Source organism: Pseudopodoces humilis, chromosome 11, assembly GCF_049639895.1.
Source record: "Pseudopodoces humilis isolate 2021_Gansu_Grassland_sample_001 chromosome 11, ASM4963989v1, whole genome shotgun sequence".
NCBI classification, from domain to species: Eukaryota; Metazoa; Chordata; class Aves; order Passeriformes; family Paridae; genus Pseudopodoces; species Pseudopodoces humilis.
In genome coordinates, this window is record NC_142210.1 from 5,572,719 (window position 1) to 5,595,183 (window position 22,465).

The 22,465-nt window shown below is 46.6% G+C and overlaps 1 protein-coding gene across 3 annotated transcripts in view; it reads right to left on the minus strand.

Annotated features, from left to right (window-relative positions):
• Positions 1-22,465, minus strand: part of MAP3K13 (mitogen-activated protein kinase kinase kinase 13) — a 70,788-nt gene that overhangs the window by 7,541 nt on the left and 40,782 nt on the right. For all 3 annotated transcript variants that reach the window (XM_088060927.1, XM_014258305.2, XM_088060926.1), the window contains 10 exons: positions 17,304-17,878; positions 10,916-11,099; positions 10,576-10,767; positions 9,578-9,736; positions 6,610-6,768; positions 5,181-5,289; positions 4,489-4,598; positions 3,232-3,348; positions 2,621-2,758; positions 916-1,645 (listed from right to left, as the gene is read on the minus strand). In XM_088060927.1, the coding sequence (XP_087917053.1) occupies positions 916-1,645; positions 2,621-2,758; positions 3,232-3,348; positions 4,489-4,598; positions 5,181-5,289; positions 6,610-6,768; positions 9,578-9,736; positions 10,576-10,767; positions 10,916-11,099; positions 17,304-17,805 (2,400 nt within the window). In that variant the 5' untranslated portion in view covers positions 17,806-17,878. The remainder of the gene's footprint in view (positions 1-915; positions 1,646-2,620; positions 2,759-3,231; positions 3,349-4,488; positions 4,599-5,180; positions 5,290-6,609; positions 6,769-9,577; positions 9,737-10,575; positions 10,768-10,915; positions 11,100-17,303; positions 17,879-22,465) is intronic.

Genomic DNA, 22,465 nt, shown 5'->3' on the forward strand with positions numbered 1-22,465 from the left:
AAATACACTGGAGTATTTTAGCAGGTATGGAGTACAGAACATTCCAGATTCTCATTGAAGCAAATAAAGTAATTAGCATCACATAGAAAGCCACATAAATTATGGAGCAGATTTGGTGCTCTTGGGTTTACCCTCTTCTACCACAGCCCATCAATAGAGCAGGATGGAGGATGACACAGCCTTTGCCATGGGTTTCACTAGCTAGGAGAACTTGGGATTTGTTTCATACCTCAGTGAGCACAGAGCCTTTTATTTTCCTTTTCCCATTCAAATCTACCCCCACACTGTTTTTTTTTACAGCCTCCTTCTATCCTATCCAACCTGTGAGCCCCTCATTCAGATTAAGCCTTTATCTCATCCCATCCCCTTGTTTTACAAGGTCCTACTGCCTTCACGCTGGGGCCAAACCACACTCTTGGTCTGGTAATTATGCTATTCTCCTTGACTTTTCCAGCCAGGCCCAGTTTTCATGCTCTTTAAACTCAGACTTCTCTCACCACTTGGATGGAAGCAGGAGGAACAAAGAGCTACTTCTGTACAACTGTGCCATAACCTCGTTTTTACTCTCGCAAAATCTTCACAAAATACGGGAGAGCTATGACTTTCAGTGCAGGGGAACAATTTCCAGCAAGTGCAGCAAAAGGGATGTCCTCAAGACCACGGCAAATGTTGCATCTTTGCCCTGAGACACAGCAGCACCACAGATTCTCAAGGAAACTCTCACGCAATATTACAGAACAATTTAAATAACACATTTATCCCTTCCTTTGGAGAAAGGCTTCAAAGCATTTTGAGACTGTTTCAACATCAAAAATTCAGCAGAACAAGTTGCAATTCAAACCAATGCGAAACTGCACATAACAGAACCAGGCCCTACCAAAACCACATCTTCAAAGCCCAGTGCTCTGTCCTTACCTTTTGGAGGGATCTTGCTTTGCAGGGCAGCCCTGAGGAAGCCAAGTGCTGGGGAGTGCCCAGGGTGGACGCCGCCGTGCCCTGCTCCTCCAGCTTCTCCATGAACTGCGCACTCTCGTAGAGGGACGCGGATGCTGGGGAGTGGGGGCGGCTCCCCCCTGGTTCCACAGACGCCATCTGTGCCTGGCCACTGTCCTCATCCCTGCACTGCAGGCAGGGGTCGTAGGCATCGGCCTGGCAGCACTCCCAGCGCTCGGCCGTGCTGTCCTTGCTGTCCAGGCCGCGGCGGCAGTCAGCCTCCATGGCGGTGGAGATGAGGTCGGGGCTGGAGCCGGACATGCGGCGCTGGGAGTGGTTGCTGAGGGGGCTGCGCAGCGCGGCCGCGGGGCCGAAGTACCGCAGGTTGTTGGCGCAGGTGGCGATGTCCTGCCCGTGGGCGTGCAGCCGCGAGTGCTGCCCGTGGGGCCCGTGGCTGGGCTGCTGTGGCACTCCGGGGGTGTGGGGAGGGTGGGGAGGACCAGGCTGGGGGGCATCGTCTTGCACTGGCTGGTTCTTCAAGATCCCTGCAAATTCATTGTAGCTGCCTTTGCTGTTCCCCCGGCGGTGCCGGGGCTTGCTGCGGTACCGGCTTTTACCACTCAGGGTTGACATCTTGGGACTTCCTGAGACTGGGGAACCATTGGATGCTGCTTCTGTGCTGGGTATGCCCTCTGACTTCAGCAGATCTGGCCTGGGTGACAGGGAGAAGAAGCTATATGTCAAGCCACAAAGAAGTGACACCAGCCCAGGGCCAGGATGAAGAGGCAGCTGGAGCCAAAACCACATTCGCTTGCTTCCTAAAATCTACAGGCTGCCCTCCCCTTCAGCTGCTTGACTCCTGCATTTTGGTCCCTGTGATTCTCTCTACTCAATGCCATTTCCATTCAGCCCACCCTGCTCTACACTCCCATCTTGCTGCTTTTTCCAAGAGCTGTCACACGCTCTCTTTTTCCGCTCTTATTTTGATGTTCTCTCCCAAAATAGCTCCCTCACAGGACCTTGAGGTAGAGCATGGCTCTCACTCTGTGCATGTACAATGGTGGTGATCAGGCTGCTCATCTAAGAGCCATGTGGGGATATTAATTCAGAAGTGATTATTCACTGGTAATCAGGACTAACTCCTGGAAATCCCCAAAAATGTAAAGACTAAGACAACTCCTCTAGAAAAAAAATAATCTCCCTATCTCAAAGTCATGCAGAAGAGAAATAACTGAAAGGACAGCATGAATTCCCAAATCTCAAATCCCAAATTAATTCCTCAACAATGAATACATCCTTCCTGAGGCCTGCCTGATTTCCACAATCCCTTGCCCTGCTTATTCCCATACAAGTAAAGGATGATCTTGGACAGTTAGGAATTTGAGAAAACACAAGAGATACCTCCTGTCCAAGCACCATCATCTGCTCAAAAATCACATGGACCAACAATTCATTCATTCAACCAACACTTTCCGTGATTCTGTAGTTCCAGAGAGCTGCCCAGGTGGTAGGGATGGCAGAATTCATCCCTTTCACCTTAAGATAATTAAACAATTATGGTTCTGAGGATCAGACCAGGCTCAAGAAACCCCTTTGTACCCTGCATTTCATCAGGCTCAAAGGGAAGGAACTGCCCAGTGGGGATCTACCACTGGCTCTGGCACAGGACTGGGTTGTTACTTCTCACCGTTTGGTCTGGCTGCCTGGTTTATGGGAGACCCCTTTCCTCTTCATCAACTTCTCCACTGTGTTGGGGTGGATTATTGGTCTGACTGGGTGGCGTTTGTAAGTCCCAGGGTATTTCTTTTCCACCGCTTGTTCCCTCCTGAAACATCAGGGAAAGACAAAAAAAGAAAACCACATCAATTGTTTGTCTCTCCACGTGCTGCTCTCACTGGACAGGAACTGGCTCTACAAGGAAAACGCTGCATGCCCAACTGCTCTGCTGGGAAAGGGCACAGACACTTCTAAATTCCTTCTGCAGCCATCATGCAGCAGGGACAAGGCCCTGGCAAACAGTCCACGAGCAGCACTGCCATTCCCTTCACACATGGGCCAAAGGATGCCAGCACCAAATGGGAAGGTGCCTTTCTCCAAGTCAGTAACCACTGACAGTGGTCTGCAGGAATTCACTCTGAAGGGACCTCTCTCCCTGCTCAACAGCAATTACCTAACCTTTGTAGTTTGTCAGGGGACACTAAATCTACAAGTGCCACTATCCAGTTTAGAAATGAAGCACTGTTTGTGCTCTGCTGTGTGCAAACTGACACATGCATATCACCAATCCCAGACACGTACTTGATGAGCTCCTTCTCCCGCACCTCCAGCTGCAGCATGATAGCACTGAGCTCCATGTACAGGTTATTGGCTCGCTCCAGCTTCCTCTCATAGTGCTCACGGATATCTAATGCATGTCTGAAAGGCAGAAAAGGCTTTATTGCAGTCTGACTTCCATGGACCAAGAGAAGAGAAAGGCAAAGTACAGGTGCTTTAGGAAAAGGCCTTTTGAAAGTCAAATTTGTCAGCTGTGCCGCACAGAATCCCAGATACAGCTAACAGTGAATGATGATTGATTAGAGCCTGACACAGCAATAAATGGTTTAGAAAGCGTTCAACAGCCCTGAAAGAGTGGCAACACTCCTCCCTAGAAGAGCTGCTAATGCCTCACACACACCCAGAAGCCCTCTGGCCAAGCCCTGATCAGCCTGTTTGCACAGAGAAGGGGCTAAACCAGCCTCTACAGAAACAGGAAAGTCATGTGTCTGCATTTCATTATCAGCAGGGTGTCCCCACAGCTCCAGCTGAAAGACATGGCCACCCAAAGCTCCCTGGAGACAGGGAACACTGAACAACTACTGCATCAAATTACCCAGCCAAGGTAATTGGTTTGATACAGAACTGCTTCTTAGAGTTTTATGTTTCTCTGTCAACCGTATTTGCAAATCTGTATCACCAGAGGAAACACTTTTCCTTCTTTAAATAAACCTTCTGCTTTCATTTTTAAATTGGTTTAATGTTCAAAATGCATTTCAGTGGGCTGTTCATATGAAGTATGTTCACTCCTCTGGAATAACTAACCCAAAGAAAGTATCAGGGCAGAGAAAGCTCACAGCCAACCCCAGGATGGATTTCCCACAGAGATGAATGTATCTGCTTCAGTGCAGTTATCACAAACACCAACTCTCAGGCACAAATATTCCCTGGGAAACACACAAGCCTCTGCCACCTTGTCTGGAGCAAACTGTTGAGACTGCCCAAGAACAGCGACAGTTCTCACTGCTTCTTTCCAGCTTCCCATCAGCTGAGCAGTGCTCATGGCCTAGGCCATGCCCATGGGAATTTTGGTTTCTGGGTTCACACGAAATTTAGGCTGCCCAAATTTATACCACCAGGAATACTGGGTCCTGTTTTGGGAACCTCAGTACAAGAGGAGAATAAAAAGCGTCAGGGCCTGGAGCAGGAGGCCCTGTGAGGAGAAGCTGAGGGCTCATTTAGCTGGGAAGGGAAGGCTGGATGGGAAAAGTGAACCGTAAACACAGAAGACTGTGAACACACCTCAGCTCTTCTCTTCGACGGCGAATCAATTCTTCATCCAGCCGGTGGATACAAGTTCCTTCACTTTTAATTTTCTCAAAATGTTTCTTCACTTCTTCTCTCCATTCAGCCTAGGAAAGCAATTTACTTTTAGCTATTTACAAAGAATTGGGATCTGTAGGTGCACCACAGAAAAACTCTTGGGCAATGTTCTTCAAGTCTGCAGAAAATTACAGCTTTGGGTTGAGAATGTATTTTTGTTAGCTGAATTATTTTGGGTAACAACACTGCAGCACATGTAGTGCCAGCATTTTCAAATGGTATTTACAATTTTGTGCTCCAGAGAATTTAAAACATATCTGCATTTTCTAAGAAATAATTTTTTTAATTCCTAGAGCTCTTCTTGTCCTAAGAGAACATTTTCTTTCATTTTGGTGGTGAAAATAAGTAGAAAGACTAATCATTTTGTAAGCTCCATGATGATGCCTGGCTAGAGTGATACTCTATTTGCCCCTTGAAGCCCTGGTTCCTGCACCAGAAGTCTCAGCTTGGAAAAGTTTGGGTAAAACATTTTCAAATATCCATCAGGTTGCTCCTCCCCAAGAATAAAACTGAAATCATGGATCCAGATTTTCTCTACTCAATGTGCCCTCCAAAATCAAATCCTTGTAGCTAATTCCAGCACTCACAGGCTACAGCCTTTCCCCAGTTACCTGGGATTTGAAGTAGGTTTCCTGAGGAGTAGCCAGCACATCAGCAGAGGCGATGTCCAAGTGCATCAGTGTCTGGCGGAAGGACGGGCGGTTCCGGGGCTTGCTCTGCCTGAAATGAAACAGAAACAGCCAGGGGTGAGGTGAGGGATGGGCACTGCCAGCCTCTCCTGCCCTTCTGAAAGGTTTTACTAGATCCTATTCTCTGAAACAAGCAGCTGACAGGTTAGAGCAAAGGAGCTTTTCTCGTTTTCTCTTTTGCTGAATACAATTTAATTGTGCTAGAAGCGGTTTGTGGTGACCCACTCTGAAGAAACAAAAGAGGTGCAAAATGTTTAAGACCAGAAAATGTAACTACAAGGTGAAAGATAGCAACAGTGTCAGTTTCTATCCTAACTTGTCAAGAAGAAACATACTTTGGTTTGTTGTCCCATTAATTTCCAAATTTTGTAATGGGAAGACTAGATCTAGTAGAAATGAAAACATGCATTCAGGGTGCTTCTAAGCACAAAAGGTCTGAGTTGTCACACAGCACATGCCTGAGTACTGCAATGCACTGAACAGCCCCAAAGATCACAGAAAAATACAAAAACGTTTGCATTTTTGAGAAAAAGGACCAGCACTTGAGTTTCAGGACTGAATCCATCTTGCAGAGAGCAAGAGCAGCTTCTTGAGCTTCCTCTCCCCTGACAACCACCTCCTTCCACTAGGTGGGGATACAAGTGTTTGCAGGTGCTCTGTTGTACCGAGGTGCACAAGCTGCCACAGCCCTCCTGCTGCAGCTCAGGGTAAACAGCCACTGGGAAAGATCCACATGTGCTCTGGCCTGTTGTCTCCTTTGTGCCATGGGGAGGATGGCTGGTAAAACCCACGGAGTGGGAAAATGCTGGAAGATCCTTTACACTGTGTCAAGATGTAATTACAAAGACAAAGCATCAATGTGAAACCCAAGACAAAGAATTTCAATTCTAATCTGGTACACAGAGGAAGCTGAAAGCATTTTCCATATCTGAACCTGGAAAATCTGTGCTCCAGACAGAAAGGTCGTTTTTCTCTTCGTCCAGTCCAAAAGCCAGTTGCTTACAAGCGTTTTTCTGAGTGAAAAAATCAGTTTCCTTCACTCTGGATGTGGCCTCAAGGAATTTTACCCCTATTTTCTTTCCAGCTCCTTTCCTCTTCCCACAGAGCCACTTTTTATCCCCTACTTTGCTACAGCAAACCAACACCCTCTGTGAAGGCTCCTGAAGATGTCCTGGGGTCCAGGCCTGCTGCCACAAGGAAGCAGAATCCAAAATGTTAAAACTTGTTCTCAGGACAAGTGTGAGAGTATCTAAGAGCCCTCTGCTCTGGGCTCCAAATTCCCACCCTGACTTTCATGGGTTTTGCTGGGAGCCAGCCCTAGATTTATGCTGTATTGGGTGCAGGCTCTTACCAGGTTTGCTTCATGAGGATTTTGAAGCCATCTGGGCAGGTGGAAGGGACAGGAAGGTGGAGGCTGTTGCTGCCCACTCCCCAAATGATGGCCGAAGAGTCCACGTCCTTGTAAGGAATCTCTCCCGTGAGCAGTTCCCACAAAACCACCCCAAATGACCTGATGAAGAAATAAACCAGGAGAAATCGAGTTCACACAGAAGCTGCTAACAGAAACATCTGGGGCTTCAAAAAACAGTTTGTTGGGCAAAACAGGGAAATAGGAATGTCTGGTCCAAAACTGCAAGTAGGTGCAACAGTGTTTTTTAACACACCAGGTAACTCCTCTGCTCCAGCACTGAGCTGAGCACAAAACCACACTGGTTTTCACCCACCCTTTCCTGCTTCTTGGTGAGATTTTAAAGATCCTGAAAGCACATTTTCTGTACAGATTAAGTCTTGCTCCTGTTAAATGAAAAGACTCCGAAGTCTACTCTCAGATAGACTTTGGACTGTTCTTGCTGGTAAGAACAGATGATTGACAACTGCACAGACTGACAAGTGTCTTACAGGGACAACACAACAAAGGTTTTGTGGCTTTTTTACATTTCATTTAACTGGTTTTCTTTTCTTTTCCCTAACCAAAGGCTCCCTCTGCTGTTACCTGTAGTCCCAGGTAGGAGTTTCAAGGTTTGAGACTCAGCACTACAACTACTGCAACACAGAAATTAGGAAACAAATGCTACTTGCATAACTGTCAGTACCAAAAGCACATGAGGTCTCATCTGATATTCCTTTTGTTCTGAAGAAAGGAAGAATAGAGCAAAAAATAATTAATTAAGAGAACTCAGTCAGGGAAAGAACCTCCTACAGGATCCAAAAGATGTAGGTAAGAAAACTCACTTTGCTTCTCGTCCTTAGTGAAGTTACCAGAAAGAGCCAAAACCTTAATTTTTAACAGCAAACATTTGTTTTGTATACAATCATCACCTGATAAAGCACCAAAGAAACACCAAACCAGTCAGTACAGAGGTAAACAAAATGCTGCTGAGAACCACCACCAGTGTTACTGCACATCAACAACTGGGCTGTGACACAGCCCACAACCATCTCCATTTCCAAGCCATACACACCACCTTACCCCCACTGTCCCATTCTCCTGTGGGACACCGACCCTCCTAAGCTGGAGACTACAGCCAGGTGAAAGGGAGAAGGGTCCCTCTGGCTTGTACCAGTAATCCAGTGCTTTTATTCAGTACAGAAGAATTTCTAAGGGACAAACTACCAGGTCTGAACAACCATCAGTCAGGAAACAACTTCATGTGAAAAACACTTCACTTCTAAAGCCCATTGACTTCAAGTCATGTGCAAAGAAAAAAAAAAGCAACAAACAAGCAGAATTTGAATATTTCTTGCCTCAAAATCCTTTTTTGTGGGCTGCAGGAAAGCAGGGATCCAGAAGGTTGGACAAACTACCATGGAAAGCTCATCTGGTTTCATATTTGTTGTGACTAAGAACTGACAAAGGATTTCCAAGACTCCTGATAAGATTATAGATTTATTTTTCTGCATGCTGTTAGGGTGAGAGAGAGCAGACATATAAGCAGCTCAGGAACTGTTCTCATTTGTTGGCAGCATTCATGAACATCATTTTTATTCATCTTGAAGGAGGAATGGATGGCAAGGGAGAGTCTGAGCAATCACCACTGTTATGAACTCCAGAGGAACTGACACTAAAAAGCAAGACCTCCAAGTCACTGAGGGAAGGAGCAAAGGGTTCATTGGACAGGACATTCTGTGAAATATCCCTGAACATAAACCACTCTAAAGGACAGAAAGCCAAGGGTGGAAATCCAGCACCACTCGTCCTCACAGTCCTGCGATTCAAAGGGAGGGGTTCAGCAGACAAATGCTGGGTGTGTTCCCTTTCCAAAAAACCCCAAGTGCTCCTCCCAGAGGAGCTGGCTGTGCTGTGACCTGGACACCTAAAATAAACACAGAGGACACCACAGGCACAAGAGCAGCTGGACACCACAGATAACACCACCTTCCCTGCAGGAAATCTTGCCCTTCAGGCCAAGCCCAGGCCCGAGCCAGACCTCCAGCAGCAGCTCCTGACTCCACTGCACCCTGGACCACCCGCGGCTTTGTCCGGCAGCTCCCTGCCCTGCCAGGGAAGGGACAGCATCTGAAGCTGAAAAACCACAGGAAGCAAGATCCCTCCTGTCTGTAAAGCAAGGACAAGGGCATTTGTCCTGGCTACTGACATTGAATATGCAGAAATAATGAGGCAGAAACAGAGATGCAATTCCCTTGAGGGCTCTGAAACCTGTGGAGAGGCTTCCCAAAGGAACTCCAAGGCCGAGCCCTCTCAAGCATTTTTAAAAGTACAGAGACTGAACCATTCCTTGTGTTCCTTTGGACACAGAGATGTTCCACATCGATAGAAACCGGTTCCAAAACTCTTACAACCTATCCTGGTTTCCTCCCTCTTGGATCTGGGACTGGATTCACTGGACTGTAATCCTGGGGCTGCCCCTACAACAACCAGCCTGGTGTGCAGGAAGCACAAGGGTGTGGGGAGCAGAGCAGGGAACTCCTCACAGGCCCAGCATGGCCCTGAAGAGGGCCAGAAGTGATGGAAAACCACCCTGGCTGTGGAGGCTGCTGAGGGGGCCCTGAGCACAGCACTAGGAGAAAATTCTCAGCTGAATAACGACACAGAGAACAATTTCTGCATTTGCTTCCTGCCAGACACAGACTGTCTGAACTGATCTTTAGCTGGAAGCTGCAGGTCAGCACCCAGCCAGCACACCTGTGTCATTTCCCTTTCCACCAGAGCCCACCAAAGCTCAGGGCACCAGGCAGAAGGAAAAAGGAATAGCCCACCACAGAGCAAACCATGCTCAGGCACAGGACGAGGAAAGAAGTGTTGGGAAACCAAGGGACTGAACAGAAGGTGAAGGTTCTTGCCCATGAACACGACTCACCAGATGTCCACCTTCTCGGAGACAGGCTCGTTCCGTATCACCTCCGGGGCCATCCACGCCACTGTCCCCGCAAAGGACATTTTGGTACTTTTATCGCTGAGCTCTTTAGATGTACCAAAATCTGAAATCTTTACTGCATCTGTGTGTGTAACCAAAACACTGGAGAGGGGAAAAAAAAGAAGTCAGCATTTTGTGATTTTTCTTGCACCACAACAGCCACTGGAGTAATCCCTTCTTAAGCAACACAACCTGTTGATGAAGCCACACTGCTCACAAGTGCAGTACAAAAGAAAGGTTTTTGTGTTTTCCCCAGTAAAAGCTCCCACTCTCTTTTAGGTGGTTGTGTTTTGTGCCTTAAATGCATTTCTTAATGCTATGAGTTCAAAAATCAATCTCAATAAAACTGCAAATTAACAAGTAACTGAGGATCCAGAGGCAAAGCTGTACCCTAAACTGTGCTGTAAATAATCTAAAAGCATTATCTTAATGCACTGTCACAGACTAAAGAATTAATAAACATCTAGGGGATAAGAATATAAAGAAGCCAAAACATTTTAGTCAGAAAGCAACCTAGAAATGAGGAAGACACACTCTAGAAAGCCAGGGAATTAACAGTAGAATAAAAAGGAAAAATAAAAAGGCAGAAGGCAACAGAATATCCCACTTTTTAAAAAGACCAGGTATCATCAAATCATTAAATATTTCCTGACTGCTATTTATCATGAAAGATACTGGTAAAATTTCCACTCTTGTTGAGTGTCAACAAGCTGCAACAGTTTTACTCTCATTAGTTTTGAATCAATATTGCGGAAAAATAGTAGAGCCTCTTGACCAAACTTTTAATTATTTCTCAAGAAAAATTAAAAATAGCCCCATCTGGGGGATGTTTAAGCATCTGAGAGTCACTTTGATGACGTGAAGAACCACATCTGGGGGATGTGTAACTTTGGTGACTTGAGGAACCCAAACTAAGGGATGTTTAATCAGCTGATACTCACTTTGGTGACTTGAGGTCTCGGTGGATGATTTTGTGGAGGTGCAGGTAGTTCATGCCACTGGCAATTCCCGTGGACCAGTCCACTAGCAGCCGTGGGGTGACCTTCCTGCCAGCCCGCAGGACCTCATAGAGCTGCCCGTGGGCACAGTATTCCATGATGATGCAGTAGCATGGGGCCTGGGTGCAAACTCCCCTGTCAAAGAGAACACACAGTGAGGAGCAGCAGGCAGACAGCTGGACCACCACTAAGACACAGCTTAGCTCCTGGATGGAAAAACCTTCCCAAAGAACTTGAGCAAATGGCTCTTGCCTGGATAAAGCTGACAAGGGTCACAACCTACTTGAAGGCGATAATGTTGGGATGCTTGAGCTTCCGCAGGTGCTTGATGTCTGTCTCGTTCTGATCCCTCACTTTCTTGATGGCCACCTCCTCTGCTCGGAATTTCCCCAGGAAGACGGCTCCCTGTGCCCCACTGCCCAGCCACTGCAGCTCCGAGATCTCCTCGAATGGCACCTCCCACGTGTCTGGGCACAGGCAAAAAAATGGGATAATGGAAAAGGTCAAGATCGTGAAAGTGTCAGAGCACACCTGCCACCTCCTGTGCCACAACGTGAGCTCTTCTGGAGGGAGTAGGTGACATCTTCTCCTGGTACAGCTGAGGCACACACCACATGAGCTCCAACAACCCTTTCAGCCATCCCAGTCACCTCCAGCCTTCTCATTCCCATCCTTCCAGCTGCTTTTTCACCTCCCTGCTAACCACTTGTGTGAGCCACTCCAGCTTGGCAGGCAGCAACTGACCATAACAGGGACCCTGGATTGGTAATTTTGGGAGATCTACTCCAACACTGAACAAAGTGCATGACTCCATTGAAAAACATAGATCAGAGGAAACATTTAACATTCACAAGTGATATAAAAAATACTGAGTGTCTTTTTCACTACCTGAAATAAACAAAAATAGGAAATAAAAGTCAGAGGTGGCAGGCTGCAAAACACCGAGCAGCAACCACCAAGATAGGCAACACAAAGCACATCAACCACAGCAGCAGGCACAGAAATAGGTCCTTCCCACACCAACATCGTGTATATCAATGTCAAACTGGAAAAACAACCTTAAGTAATTCCTCCTCTTCAGTACCCACACACATTTGTAGGGGTAATGCTGGAGTGGTCCAGTGGCACTGTATAAGCTGCTTCAAGAGAGCTGCACCCATCAGAACAGAAAGCCCTGTTCCCTGTCAGTCACCTTGAAATTACCTCAAAACTCACGAGCAGCAGGATAAAAGGCAGGCAATTGTTTGTTTACTGTAGTTCAATAAAGATCGAAGTTTGGAGAATAAATTATTTAGCTGCAAACCTAACAAGTAACCCACTGATTTCTGAAATAAAAGGAAGTCACACCTGTATAGATCTCTGTTTCACATGACTACAAAGTGTGTCCTCCTCTCATCCAGACTTGGAGCCTTTGGGATGTTCCCAGGGTTGCAGCTGGGATTATGCCAGTGTCTGTTATAGATACTGTTATCACTGAGAGGAAACCTGTATATCCCAACTGTCTGTGGCCTGATCCCACTTCCAGGCTTTCCCTGGGATCATTCATGCAACAGGCAGGCAGTGGCTGCTGTCTCCTGTTGAGCAAGCTCTCCCCCAGCATGGCCATGGGAAAGCAGCTCTCCCCCAGAGCCAGACCCCAGCACTCCTTCTGCTCACTGAACTAAAACCACAAATCCGCAGCAGAAATTCCCTCGGTCTTGGCAGGGCAGAGTTCAACCCCCAGCACATGTTCCTTCACAGATACAAGGCTACTTTCCATACTCATGGAACTGCTTGCAACTCTAAACATAAACTGGCATTAAAGTCTCTGGATATTTAAACACTAAAAGATTTTTTAAAAAGAAAATTATTGGATAATTAATAAAATTCATTCATTCATACTTAAATCAAGAAAATCTGTATTTCTATTTAATTCACAAATGCATCACTTCTGAAAGGAGGTGACAAATAGAGGTGATTTTTGTGCATGTTGATGAATAGTGTTTTTATATGGGCAACATAGAAACTATCCTGTTGTACTGAACTAGCTGTTCCTTTCATAGAATGGACTGGGGTGGGAAGGATCTAAAAGCTTGTCCAGTTCCTGCCCTGCCATGGGCAGGGACACTTTCCACTATCCCAGGTTGCTCCAAGACCCATCCAACCTGGCCTTGGACACTTCCAGGGATGGGGCAGCCACAGCTTCTCTGGGCACCCTGTGCCAGGGCCTCCCCACCCTCACAGGGAAGAATTTCTCCCCAGTATCCCACCTAATCCTGCCCTCTGGCAGTGGGAAGCCATTCCCTGTTGTCCAAAGTCTCTCTCCATCCTTACCTGTGGGAATTCTGTCTTTCCTGTACAGCACACACAACACTGGCATTCATTTCCATGAAGCATCTACAGTTTGTGAGCAGTAATGGATAACTGTATCACCTTGGAACCTTAGTTTGCTCTTAATACTCCCTACCATGTAATATTACCTTCCTCTAATATTCCCTCTGCAATGGTAAAGGCTTAGAGGGACTGTAAACAAAGTAAGCAAAAGTTCATGTGGTTCTTTCTGCAGAGTCATCTCATGTTTATTTTGAAGCATAGATGCTCTCTCATATCTCATTTGCAGCCTGATTGTCAGGGGCACAATTCCAGAAAGAGGTTTCCATGTAGTGACAGTGAAATATCCCACATCTTTGGGAATATCAAGAAGAACAAAGAGCCAAACCATAGGTAACATACAGTGCAGTAGTCAGACTCTTCTGGGCCTTCAGAAACCAGTGGGATACTTCCCCTAAATAAATTTAAGTAATAGGAGCAGGAATTGCGCAAGAACTTGCGTTTCTGAGGTGATTAAGAACCATTTGAGTAGAATGATGAGAATCTATTTCCCATGGGGAAGAAACGCAGGAGCAGCCTGAGCCATTGAACCAATCTATTTGGAGGAAGTTTTTCCCAGCACTGGCTGCTCTCCAGCACTGGCATTGTGACAAGAAGCATCTCTGGTTTACACAGACCCCCTCAACACAAGCACCCTCCAGTGGGCACCTTGCTCTCCAGGTACACACAAAAACCCTCACAATAATGGTAAACACACAACTTGTGAAAGGGAAGGTGAAAGCAGCTCCTGGAGACAGCTTCTAATCCAAAGGAAATGGCTGGGAAGTCTAATGAGTCTCTAGGAAACACAAACAAGTCTTGCTTTAAAGTGCTGGAGTCCCCACAATCGCAATTAAATAACTGGTAGATGTAAATTAAAGAACTGAGTGTGTGTCCCTGAAAGCACTCCCCAACAGCCTTTAGAAATCAGGGTAAACAACTGGAAAATCATAGGAGGGAGGGATTTTATGGTCAAGCCCCAAGTACTTAAACCTCAGATAATCAGCTGGCACTGAACAATACAAAAGCAGACATTCCCTGAAGGAATGACTCCTCACCAAGCAGGGACTGGCATCACTTGATCAACCAGCAGAGAGCCTGCAGCAGTTCCCAGCTGACCAATGTTCTGCCCAGCCTGTGTTCTGAGAGCAGCACACCACTCCTGTTGACCATTCGGGTGTCAGGAAGGACACTCAAGCAATAATTTCAACAAGATAATGGAGAATCATGTAAAAGCTGTTCTTACATTTTCCCTCTTTCACTAAGCCAAAGCTTCCCAGGCAATATGGGCTCAAGGACATGAAACCTATTGGTATTTTACTACTTGCAACCACAACACCACCACCATGCCCCCAAAGAATGGGCCTGCAGGACAGCCAAAGCAGGTGGGCAGGGATACCAGGGAGCAGCAAAAAGTACCATGAAGCACCTGCAGGCAACATAAAATGGTTTGGGTTGGAAGGGATCTTAAAGCCCACCCCCTTCCACCCCCTGCCATGGGCTGAGACACTTTCCACTATCCCAGGTTGCTCCAAGCCCCGTCCAGCCTGGCCTAAGACACTTACAGGGATCCAGGGACAGCCACAGCTTCTCTGGGCACCCTGTGCCAGGGCCTTAGCACCCTCACAGGGAAGAACTTCTTCCTCATCTAATCTTAATCTCTCTCTTATTCGTTTAAAACCATTCCCTCTTGCCCTATCACTACCTCCCCATGTAAAAAGTTGCTCTCCCTCTTTTTTATAAGCCCTCTTTAAGCACTGGAAAGCCACATGGCTCCAGATCCACTCTGGACTCCTACCCGTTGTTGATTCAGCCCAACACAAAGGATTACTCCTGGATGAGGCTTTACGTAGTTGTCTGATAAAGAAGGGGAGGGGGGAAATGGTCTGCACAGACCCATGGCACCAGCCCAAAGCTGTAAAGCAGCTCCCAGGGAAATGTAAAGCCACCACAATCCTCTCCCTGCTGCTGAAAGAGCCCCAGACATTTCCTCAGCCACACAGCACTTGCACAAACACAATCCATGCATCCTCTGTGTTCTTGCTAAAAGACAGCAAAAATAAAAATAATCACATACATCAGTTACTGAACGGCTGGCTTGTATGTAGCTGATGAAATGCACACAAAGATGATTTTCTGGTGGCAAGAAGCAAGAATGAGATCATCTGGAAAACAGAACATGAATATTCTCACAAAATCCTCAAGTTTCAGCAGTTTGAAAAGGTTTGTCCTTGAGTAATAGAAGTGTAGTACTGTCATCAGAGTAACAGATGTCATCAGAGCCAGACAACTGAGCAGCTCCAGAAGAAAAAATAATAACATTTTGAAAAAAATCTTCTTTTCACTCCCCTTTGCAACAGTGAAGACACTGAAAATGCAGCTCAACCACACAGACTACATATAGCTGATCCCAGTTAATCCTCAGCCTTACCACATCTGTAGCCAGTTCAAATCTGCCCTTTTAGAAGGGCCTGATGCCAGCAGCAAACAGCAGAGTGCCCCTGGATGTGTGGCTCTGAACACGCTCCCAACACAGAGAACAGCTAGACACTGTGCACAGGAACAAGCTCTGTGTGCACCCTCCAGCCCCAGTACTGCTCTCAGCTGCTCCTTTTCATTCATTACTGCTTCAATCTTTTAGTTTGATGACTTCCATACAAAAGCGAGTGTCCCCTGTGGGCCACCAAAGCACAGACTGCACTGTGCTCTCCAGTGCATCTGCTGGCCCAGTTATATGGGAAATGGGATCTCTCTGTCTCACAAGCCGCTCTCCCAAAGCCTCCCTTCCGAGGGGACAGGGACACACCAGCACAGGATGGCTCAGAGCCAGCAGTGGGGACAGGTGTGGGACACACAGAGAATTGCTGGGAGCGGCCACTGCCACTCTGCATCTACAGCCTTTCCTCAGAAATTTTTAGCTTCACTTACAAACACTGAGCATCCAACCCAAAGCACTGTCACACAGACACTGCCCAATGCCTGCTCTGAATGTCATCCAACTGCTCAGAACCTCCTTTCCTCCTTTTCCTTCCCAAGGGAGACTCCCCACCGAGACAGCCCCTTTCAAAACTGTGCACCCCTTGTGCAATCACCCCAGCAGCCTTAATCCCCTAGGGAACTTCCTGTCACTGTTTTTATTTATAGTCTGAACCACATGTGACACACCAAATTTACAACATGCAAACGAAACAGAACCAACTGTGCCAGAGAATTTCAAACCAAGCAAACCCTTGCACAGGGGGCTGCTGCTCAGTAGGCACCTGGAATGCAGAGGTACACTTCCTGCTCGCTGAAACAACTGACTCTAGAAAGCTGATCTCACGGTAAATTCATCTAACATGTTATTTAACAGCTCTGTTCCCTCGTATCAGGAGCTGTTCCCCATCCCTCTGGGGTTTAGTTTTGAACCACTCAGACCGGTTTCTGACCTTGTATCTTATAATTTGTCAGTGCCAAAAAGCCATCTGATTACCACTGCGTGATGCTCAAAGGAGACTTTGCCCCATGGTACTGCAGTGGCCAGGCTGTTCCCATTTTCCATAAGCCTCAACCATTTCAGCTCCTTAATTCTAATGACAGCTTGTTCTTCTCCCATCTGCCACCTCCCTCCCCCTGTGCTAGGGGAGAAATCAGACACCAACAGCAGAGCATACTCTGCTCTTTAGCTTTCAATACCCCCTAAAGATATATATAGAGATAGATATATAGATATATATGCAGTCAACTGGGACATCACTTATTCTCAAGCTACAGATTTTATATGTATTTATACTCACATACACTTACACATTTACGCTTACACATCCAAATGGAAAAGGTATAAATATTAAAGAAGATATTTCTGGAAAGATGAGTACTAAATGATATTTTAAAGAGGAATAATACTCCTGAATAAAAAGAAATAGAAGTCTTTTTAAAAGAGAAGCGATATTCCTGCTATTTGGTGGTCAACTGGGGACAGCCTTTACCTCGAGGTTCTGAAGTGGAAGTGCCCATGTCTGCATTTTTCATCTGGCATAAAAAACATCCAGAAATTAACACAGGGACCGTACCAAGTACTTCAACACAATTCCTTCTGATCCCCACGCTCCATTCAGATTCAGGCCTTGTCACTATGGTCCAAGCCACGGGGCTGAAAAGGCAGCTTTGACTCCCTCATGAGCCACCTTTGCCACATGACGGCTGTTGGCCTTACAGCGCAGGATTTATCCCTGGAAACCTGTGACAGGGCTGGGCAAGACCAAAACGGCCACGTGGAGAGCTGGGGAAGAGCCCTGGGTGACTTGCCTCACCTCACCCCAAAGCGGGCCGTTCCCTCTTACCTTGCTGCTGCAGCTTGTAGTCCGTGGAGTAGGCCTTGCCTATGATGTTCCACACGGGCCGCAGGCACCCGAAGAGCCCCTCGAGGAAGCCGCCGCTGCCGCTGCCCGTCCGGTTGAACTGGACCTTCACATCATCGGTGGCACCGCCGGTGTCGCCGTCTCCCGGGCTGCGCGTGCCCTGCGGCAGCCCCGGCTCGGGCTCGTCCTGCTCCCGCAGCTGCAGCACGCTGTTCTCAAACTGGTCGCGGGCGTCCTCGCTGATGCTGGTCAACACGGCCGCCGTGCCCGGGCTGCTCACACCCTCCAGCAGCTCGGCCGGCAGCGAGCCCCGCTCCCGCACGTCCTCCAGAAGCTCAGGGGACGCGTGGCTCCCGGCTGCGGGGTGCTCGTCGGGGAACCTCCCCAAGTCTTTGTCCTCACAGAACGCTTTGCCGATGGAGTTGGGAGAGGAAGACAGGCTCAGGCGCTCCTGAGTGCTGGCCATGATGCCGTGAGTGTGCATCAAGGAGACGGCCCAAAGGGGTGCTCAGAGCATTTGTAGGACACAACTCACATGTGACATGTGGGCCCAGTACCTGAAACAAGAGGAAAAAGAACAACTTCAATTTTTTATTTAAGTATTTTCATTGCCTGTAGTTTCACTGAGGTGGGCTGATAATTAACCAGACTTTCCAGACAGCCACTGATACTTAGTAAATAATTACTGCCCTAAAAAAAATATAAATGGTTCCAACAGAAACTCCACTCAGGCAATACTCTCGGTAACCTACTGCAGGAATTGCCCAGTAAACAAACACCACAATTTTAAGCAAGAGCCTAAAGGTCAAAGTCGTGAAAGATTCTTTGCAGAGAGTTCCTATAGCATTATCAGGCTGAAGCTGGCCCCAACTTAGCTATGGTTTGAGTCCCACCAGTGTTCCTGGGCCTGGAACAGCCCACAAGCTCAGGATCCCTCTGCAAACCCTCAAGACAGAGTTAGAGAAACAGAGCCCTTTGATACAGGTACCTTGATTCCACCAAGGGATGGTTTATGGCTGCTCCCTCAGAGTCCCACCTAGTTATGACCATTCCAGACCTTTGACTGACCCTCCATGTCCATTATGGCAAGATATGTTCAATTTTCTAACCACATCCATATCGCCCTCATAAGCAAGTAAAACTTGGAGAGTTTCACAGAACAGCAGACCTTCCTTGCTGATCTCCCACCACTGCTCTCCACTTCAACCTGGCATGAGCTTCTGGGAGGGTGCAGATAAAACAAGAGCTGAGATCCCTTTTCAGAAGTGCCACCATCTCTCGCTACATGCTCTACTGAGAGGTCTTTTTTCCATGACCCATGCTGGTGCCACGTTCCCACAGAGCCAGGTTGACAGCTGGGGGTCATGCTGCCCACTGCTAAAACAGCTTCGGGATAGTCCCTTCTGAAACAACAGGCTCTAATGCTGGGCCACAAGTAATTAAGTGAATTCAGCCTGCAACATGGAACAAAGTCCAGTTTTAAATCCCAGAAGACGCTGAGAGTGGGGTAAAAATAAAAAGGCCTTAACAGGAAGTATTTTGTTAAAAAGTAAGATCAGTTATAGCAGGTACAAATTTCCAGGCTCTGCAAACAGCCATTGGAAGGGAGAAAGAGGTGGCCAGGCAGGACACAGCCAATGGCAAGGGAACAGCTCAGTGCCATAGCTCCTCAGGATGAGGTCACTGCAGAGAGGAGAGATAAGCCCTTCAGCCTGCAGGGTGAAATGCTCCTGCCCTGGGCTTCAGCCCCTCTCCAGCAACAAACAGGAACAGCCAGGAACCTGGATTACCTTCCTGTATCCTGCCTGATCACATGGGGTTTGCAGAAAAGCTTTATATAGGCTGAAAACTTTGTTGTTTAAAAGAAAGCAAAACAGCAAGTGAGGCAGAGGCCGCAGCACAGCCCAAACCAGTACAGGAGCTGAAGCAGACTCATATGGGAAGCTGGAGAGTTGGTTATTCCTGACCTGCCAGTGACCAGCATTACCATGACCAATTCACCAGTGTGGGAAGCTGCAGTGTGACCTCATAGTACAAATACTACTAGCAGCAGTTGTTATATTATTGCAGATTTTGTTATTGGTAAGAACATGCTTCAGATCTGAACAGAATTTTAGAAAAACACCAGGCCTAGCTCAACTCAGTGTTCCTGGGCACAGCCTCTGCTCATTACCTAAAGTCAGGGAGTGACAAGTGATTGTTTAAACAAGAGCAAAATGTTCCTAGAGAGGTATCTGCTTTTTTCTAACATCTAAAGTCTGCTTAATATTCTAAATGTAGAATATTAAGCAATGCAAATAAAACATCAGCCATGTGTCCTGCAAGAAACCCAAATGTAAAGGCTAGAATTTGAGTTAACAGTGTCCCAAAATATCTCAAATTTAAGTATTGGAAAGTGCATTAAGGATTAAATCAGACTTGGAGGATAAAATAACTTTGCTGTTATGTGACTCTCAAGAGTACACTACTAGAGTGTGTAAGGCTTTGCTTTCACATTTTTAGTTTTCTGCCTCCAGAATGTTTGATCGTGGAAATTTAACAGGGAATGAGCAGCTCCTCACTACACAGCTCAGCCAAGAACAAAGCTCCAGACTTGGGGATATCAGGTCTGTTCTCCCAGATTAAATTGCCTTCTCCAACACTGAGATGTTTCAAACAAAAAAAGCCTTTAGGCACCATGTCCTGACACTTTACATGCTCCTGTACGTGCTTCATGGGGAGAGAAGGCACATAGAAGTTATGGAATTACTTTCAAACTGGCATGATACCGCCGTATTTAAGCCCTTACATAAGCAGCCTTATTTTCAGAGGTGTAGCAAAACTCATTGTTTGGAGAGCATGAAACAACAGAACTTCTTTTAAAAAACTACCCATCAAGCCAATTTGAAGCAAAATGGTGCAGAAACCCTGAGAGGGGTAGAAGGTGATTTCTGCCACACTACATCAGTGCTGACTTGTTGGGGGAAATTAATTCTTTTAATTTTCTTCTATTGCAGTAAATTCTGCACTGTGCAACCTCTTGCCTTAGCGAAATGTGATTCAATCTAATGAAAATAGGTTGGTTTAGATCTCACCATCTTCTTGAAACAAGGGAAGAAGAGCATCTTCCAAGTTTTATTGTCATGCTGCCACTATTCTTTTAGTCATAGTACCAAAAGACTGAGATTTTTATGCTGAACACTTCCCAATAAAAGAAAAGGCAAACAAAAACATTTTCTTGAAAGTCTGAGGTTTCATTATATCCAGACATCCAGACATCCATACATTCAGGATGCATTCATAGGTATGCAGTGACAGGACAAGGAGGAACAGAATTCAGCTGAAGGAGGGCATGTTTAGTTTAGATAATAAATTGATAATTATTATATAATAATAAATTGCTCACTGTGGGAGTGGGCAAGCCCCGGCAGAAGTCACCCCTGGATCCCTGAAAGAGTCCAAGGCCAGGCTGGATGGGGCTTGGAGCAACCTGGGACTGTGGAAAGTGTCCCTGCCCATGGCAGGAGGTTGGAACTGGATGATTTTTAAAGTCCCTTCCAACACAAGCCAGCCTGGGATCCCATGTCTGTGCTCTGCATGTGCATCTTTAGCTTTTCTAGGGAAAGGCATAGCCAAGGGCGGTGCTATTTCTACCCAAGTGATTGATGCTCCTGCTGCAGCAGCCTCCCAGTCAAAAGCTGGAAGCTCCATGTGTGGGAGGACTGTGCATATTTAAGAGATTGAGACTTCACAAAGTGCTGCTGCACACACAGACTTGAAGGCAGACCCTTGGATTTGAACTGTTTTGATGAGTTCATGCACTCTGCACTAACAAATTTCTCTTCTGACTGGAAGGAGACTCAAGGCTCGGTGTAATTTTGTACGATCACAGCTTCTCATAAATGACTCCATTTCCATGCAAAGTATTTTTTCCAGGCAAAATCCCACCGCCTCCAGACAAGAGCAGCATGAAATGCACCTCTTCTCAGAAGAGTGAGGCTGTACCTCAACATGTCGGACAGCCCAAAATTCAGTTTGAAACTATAGAAAAGTGAGAGTTTACTTGAACCACCAATTGGGTGGATCAGCTACCAAGGTACACTCTCACCTTGCCTGGTAATGTGCCTGTCCCTGGAAACAGCCATCCAGGAAATGTCCTCACACTCCCCAGGAGCCACCAAAGCACATGGCTGCCTACACAAGTTCAATATTCGTAAGAGTGTCAAAGCAATGGCCAGGTTTGCAGCTGAGTTAACACAATGCCTTCTGTGAACCATTACTGAAGCTTCTCCATTAAAGAGCTGTGCTAAAGACTGAGTGGCAAATCAGACACAGCATTCCAGATACAGCACACAAACCAAACCAAACAAAAAGTCAGTGTGCTGGAAAGGTGATGTAGGCACAGAGGCCACCGCTCAGTCTCCTGACAGCCCAAGTCTCCAGTAACACCAAGTTTGCTTCCTTGAATGCTATTTCTATCTTAGCCAGTGAAGCATAATCTCTGCTTGCACTTCCAACATGCAAAGGGGATAAAAGCAATTGTCTGATCCATGTTTAGGGGCTGAAACACAGCTGCTGGCAGAAATTATCCAGCTGGTACATGGAACTACCACGGACAGAGGAGATTTCTGCCCAGATCACTACTTACAGCCAAACCCTGTAGTCCCCTTGCTTTTTCCCGGTATTCAGTGTGATTTCCTCCTGGCTACAGCAGGCACAAGGTAATTACACATTTCCTCACTGACAGCATGACTGGAATTTATGTATGTATCATCTCGACTAGTGGCTTGTGACAATGCTTTAAAAATGTTCTAAAAGCTAACAAAACCACAAAAAGCGTGTCTATAAAGCACAGACATCACGTTCTCCTGCTCTTTGTGACTCTCTCTCTCTCAAACTCTACAAGGAATTTTTACAACAGATTGATGCACAGTCCTCTCCCATCACTGTACAACTCCAGCACAGGAACAACTGAGAGCTGCTGAATTGGCAAGTCCCAGAGCTTTTGTTGTCACTTCTGACCTTTGGGGTTTGAACCATGTGGTTTTACTACACAGGATTACAACAGACTTTCTTTTCCTGTTCTCCTGATGAAGAAAATGCTACATGAGTGGATCAGATACTCCTCTTCTGCCACACTTTTTACATTACTTGGAATACAGGCT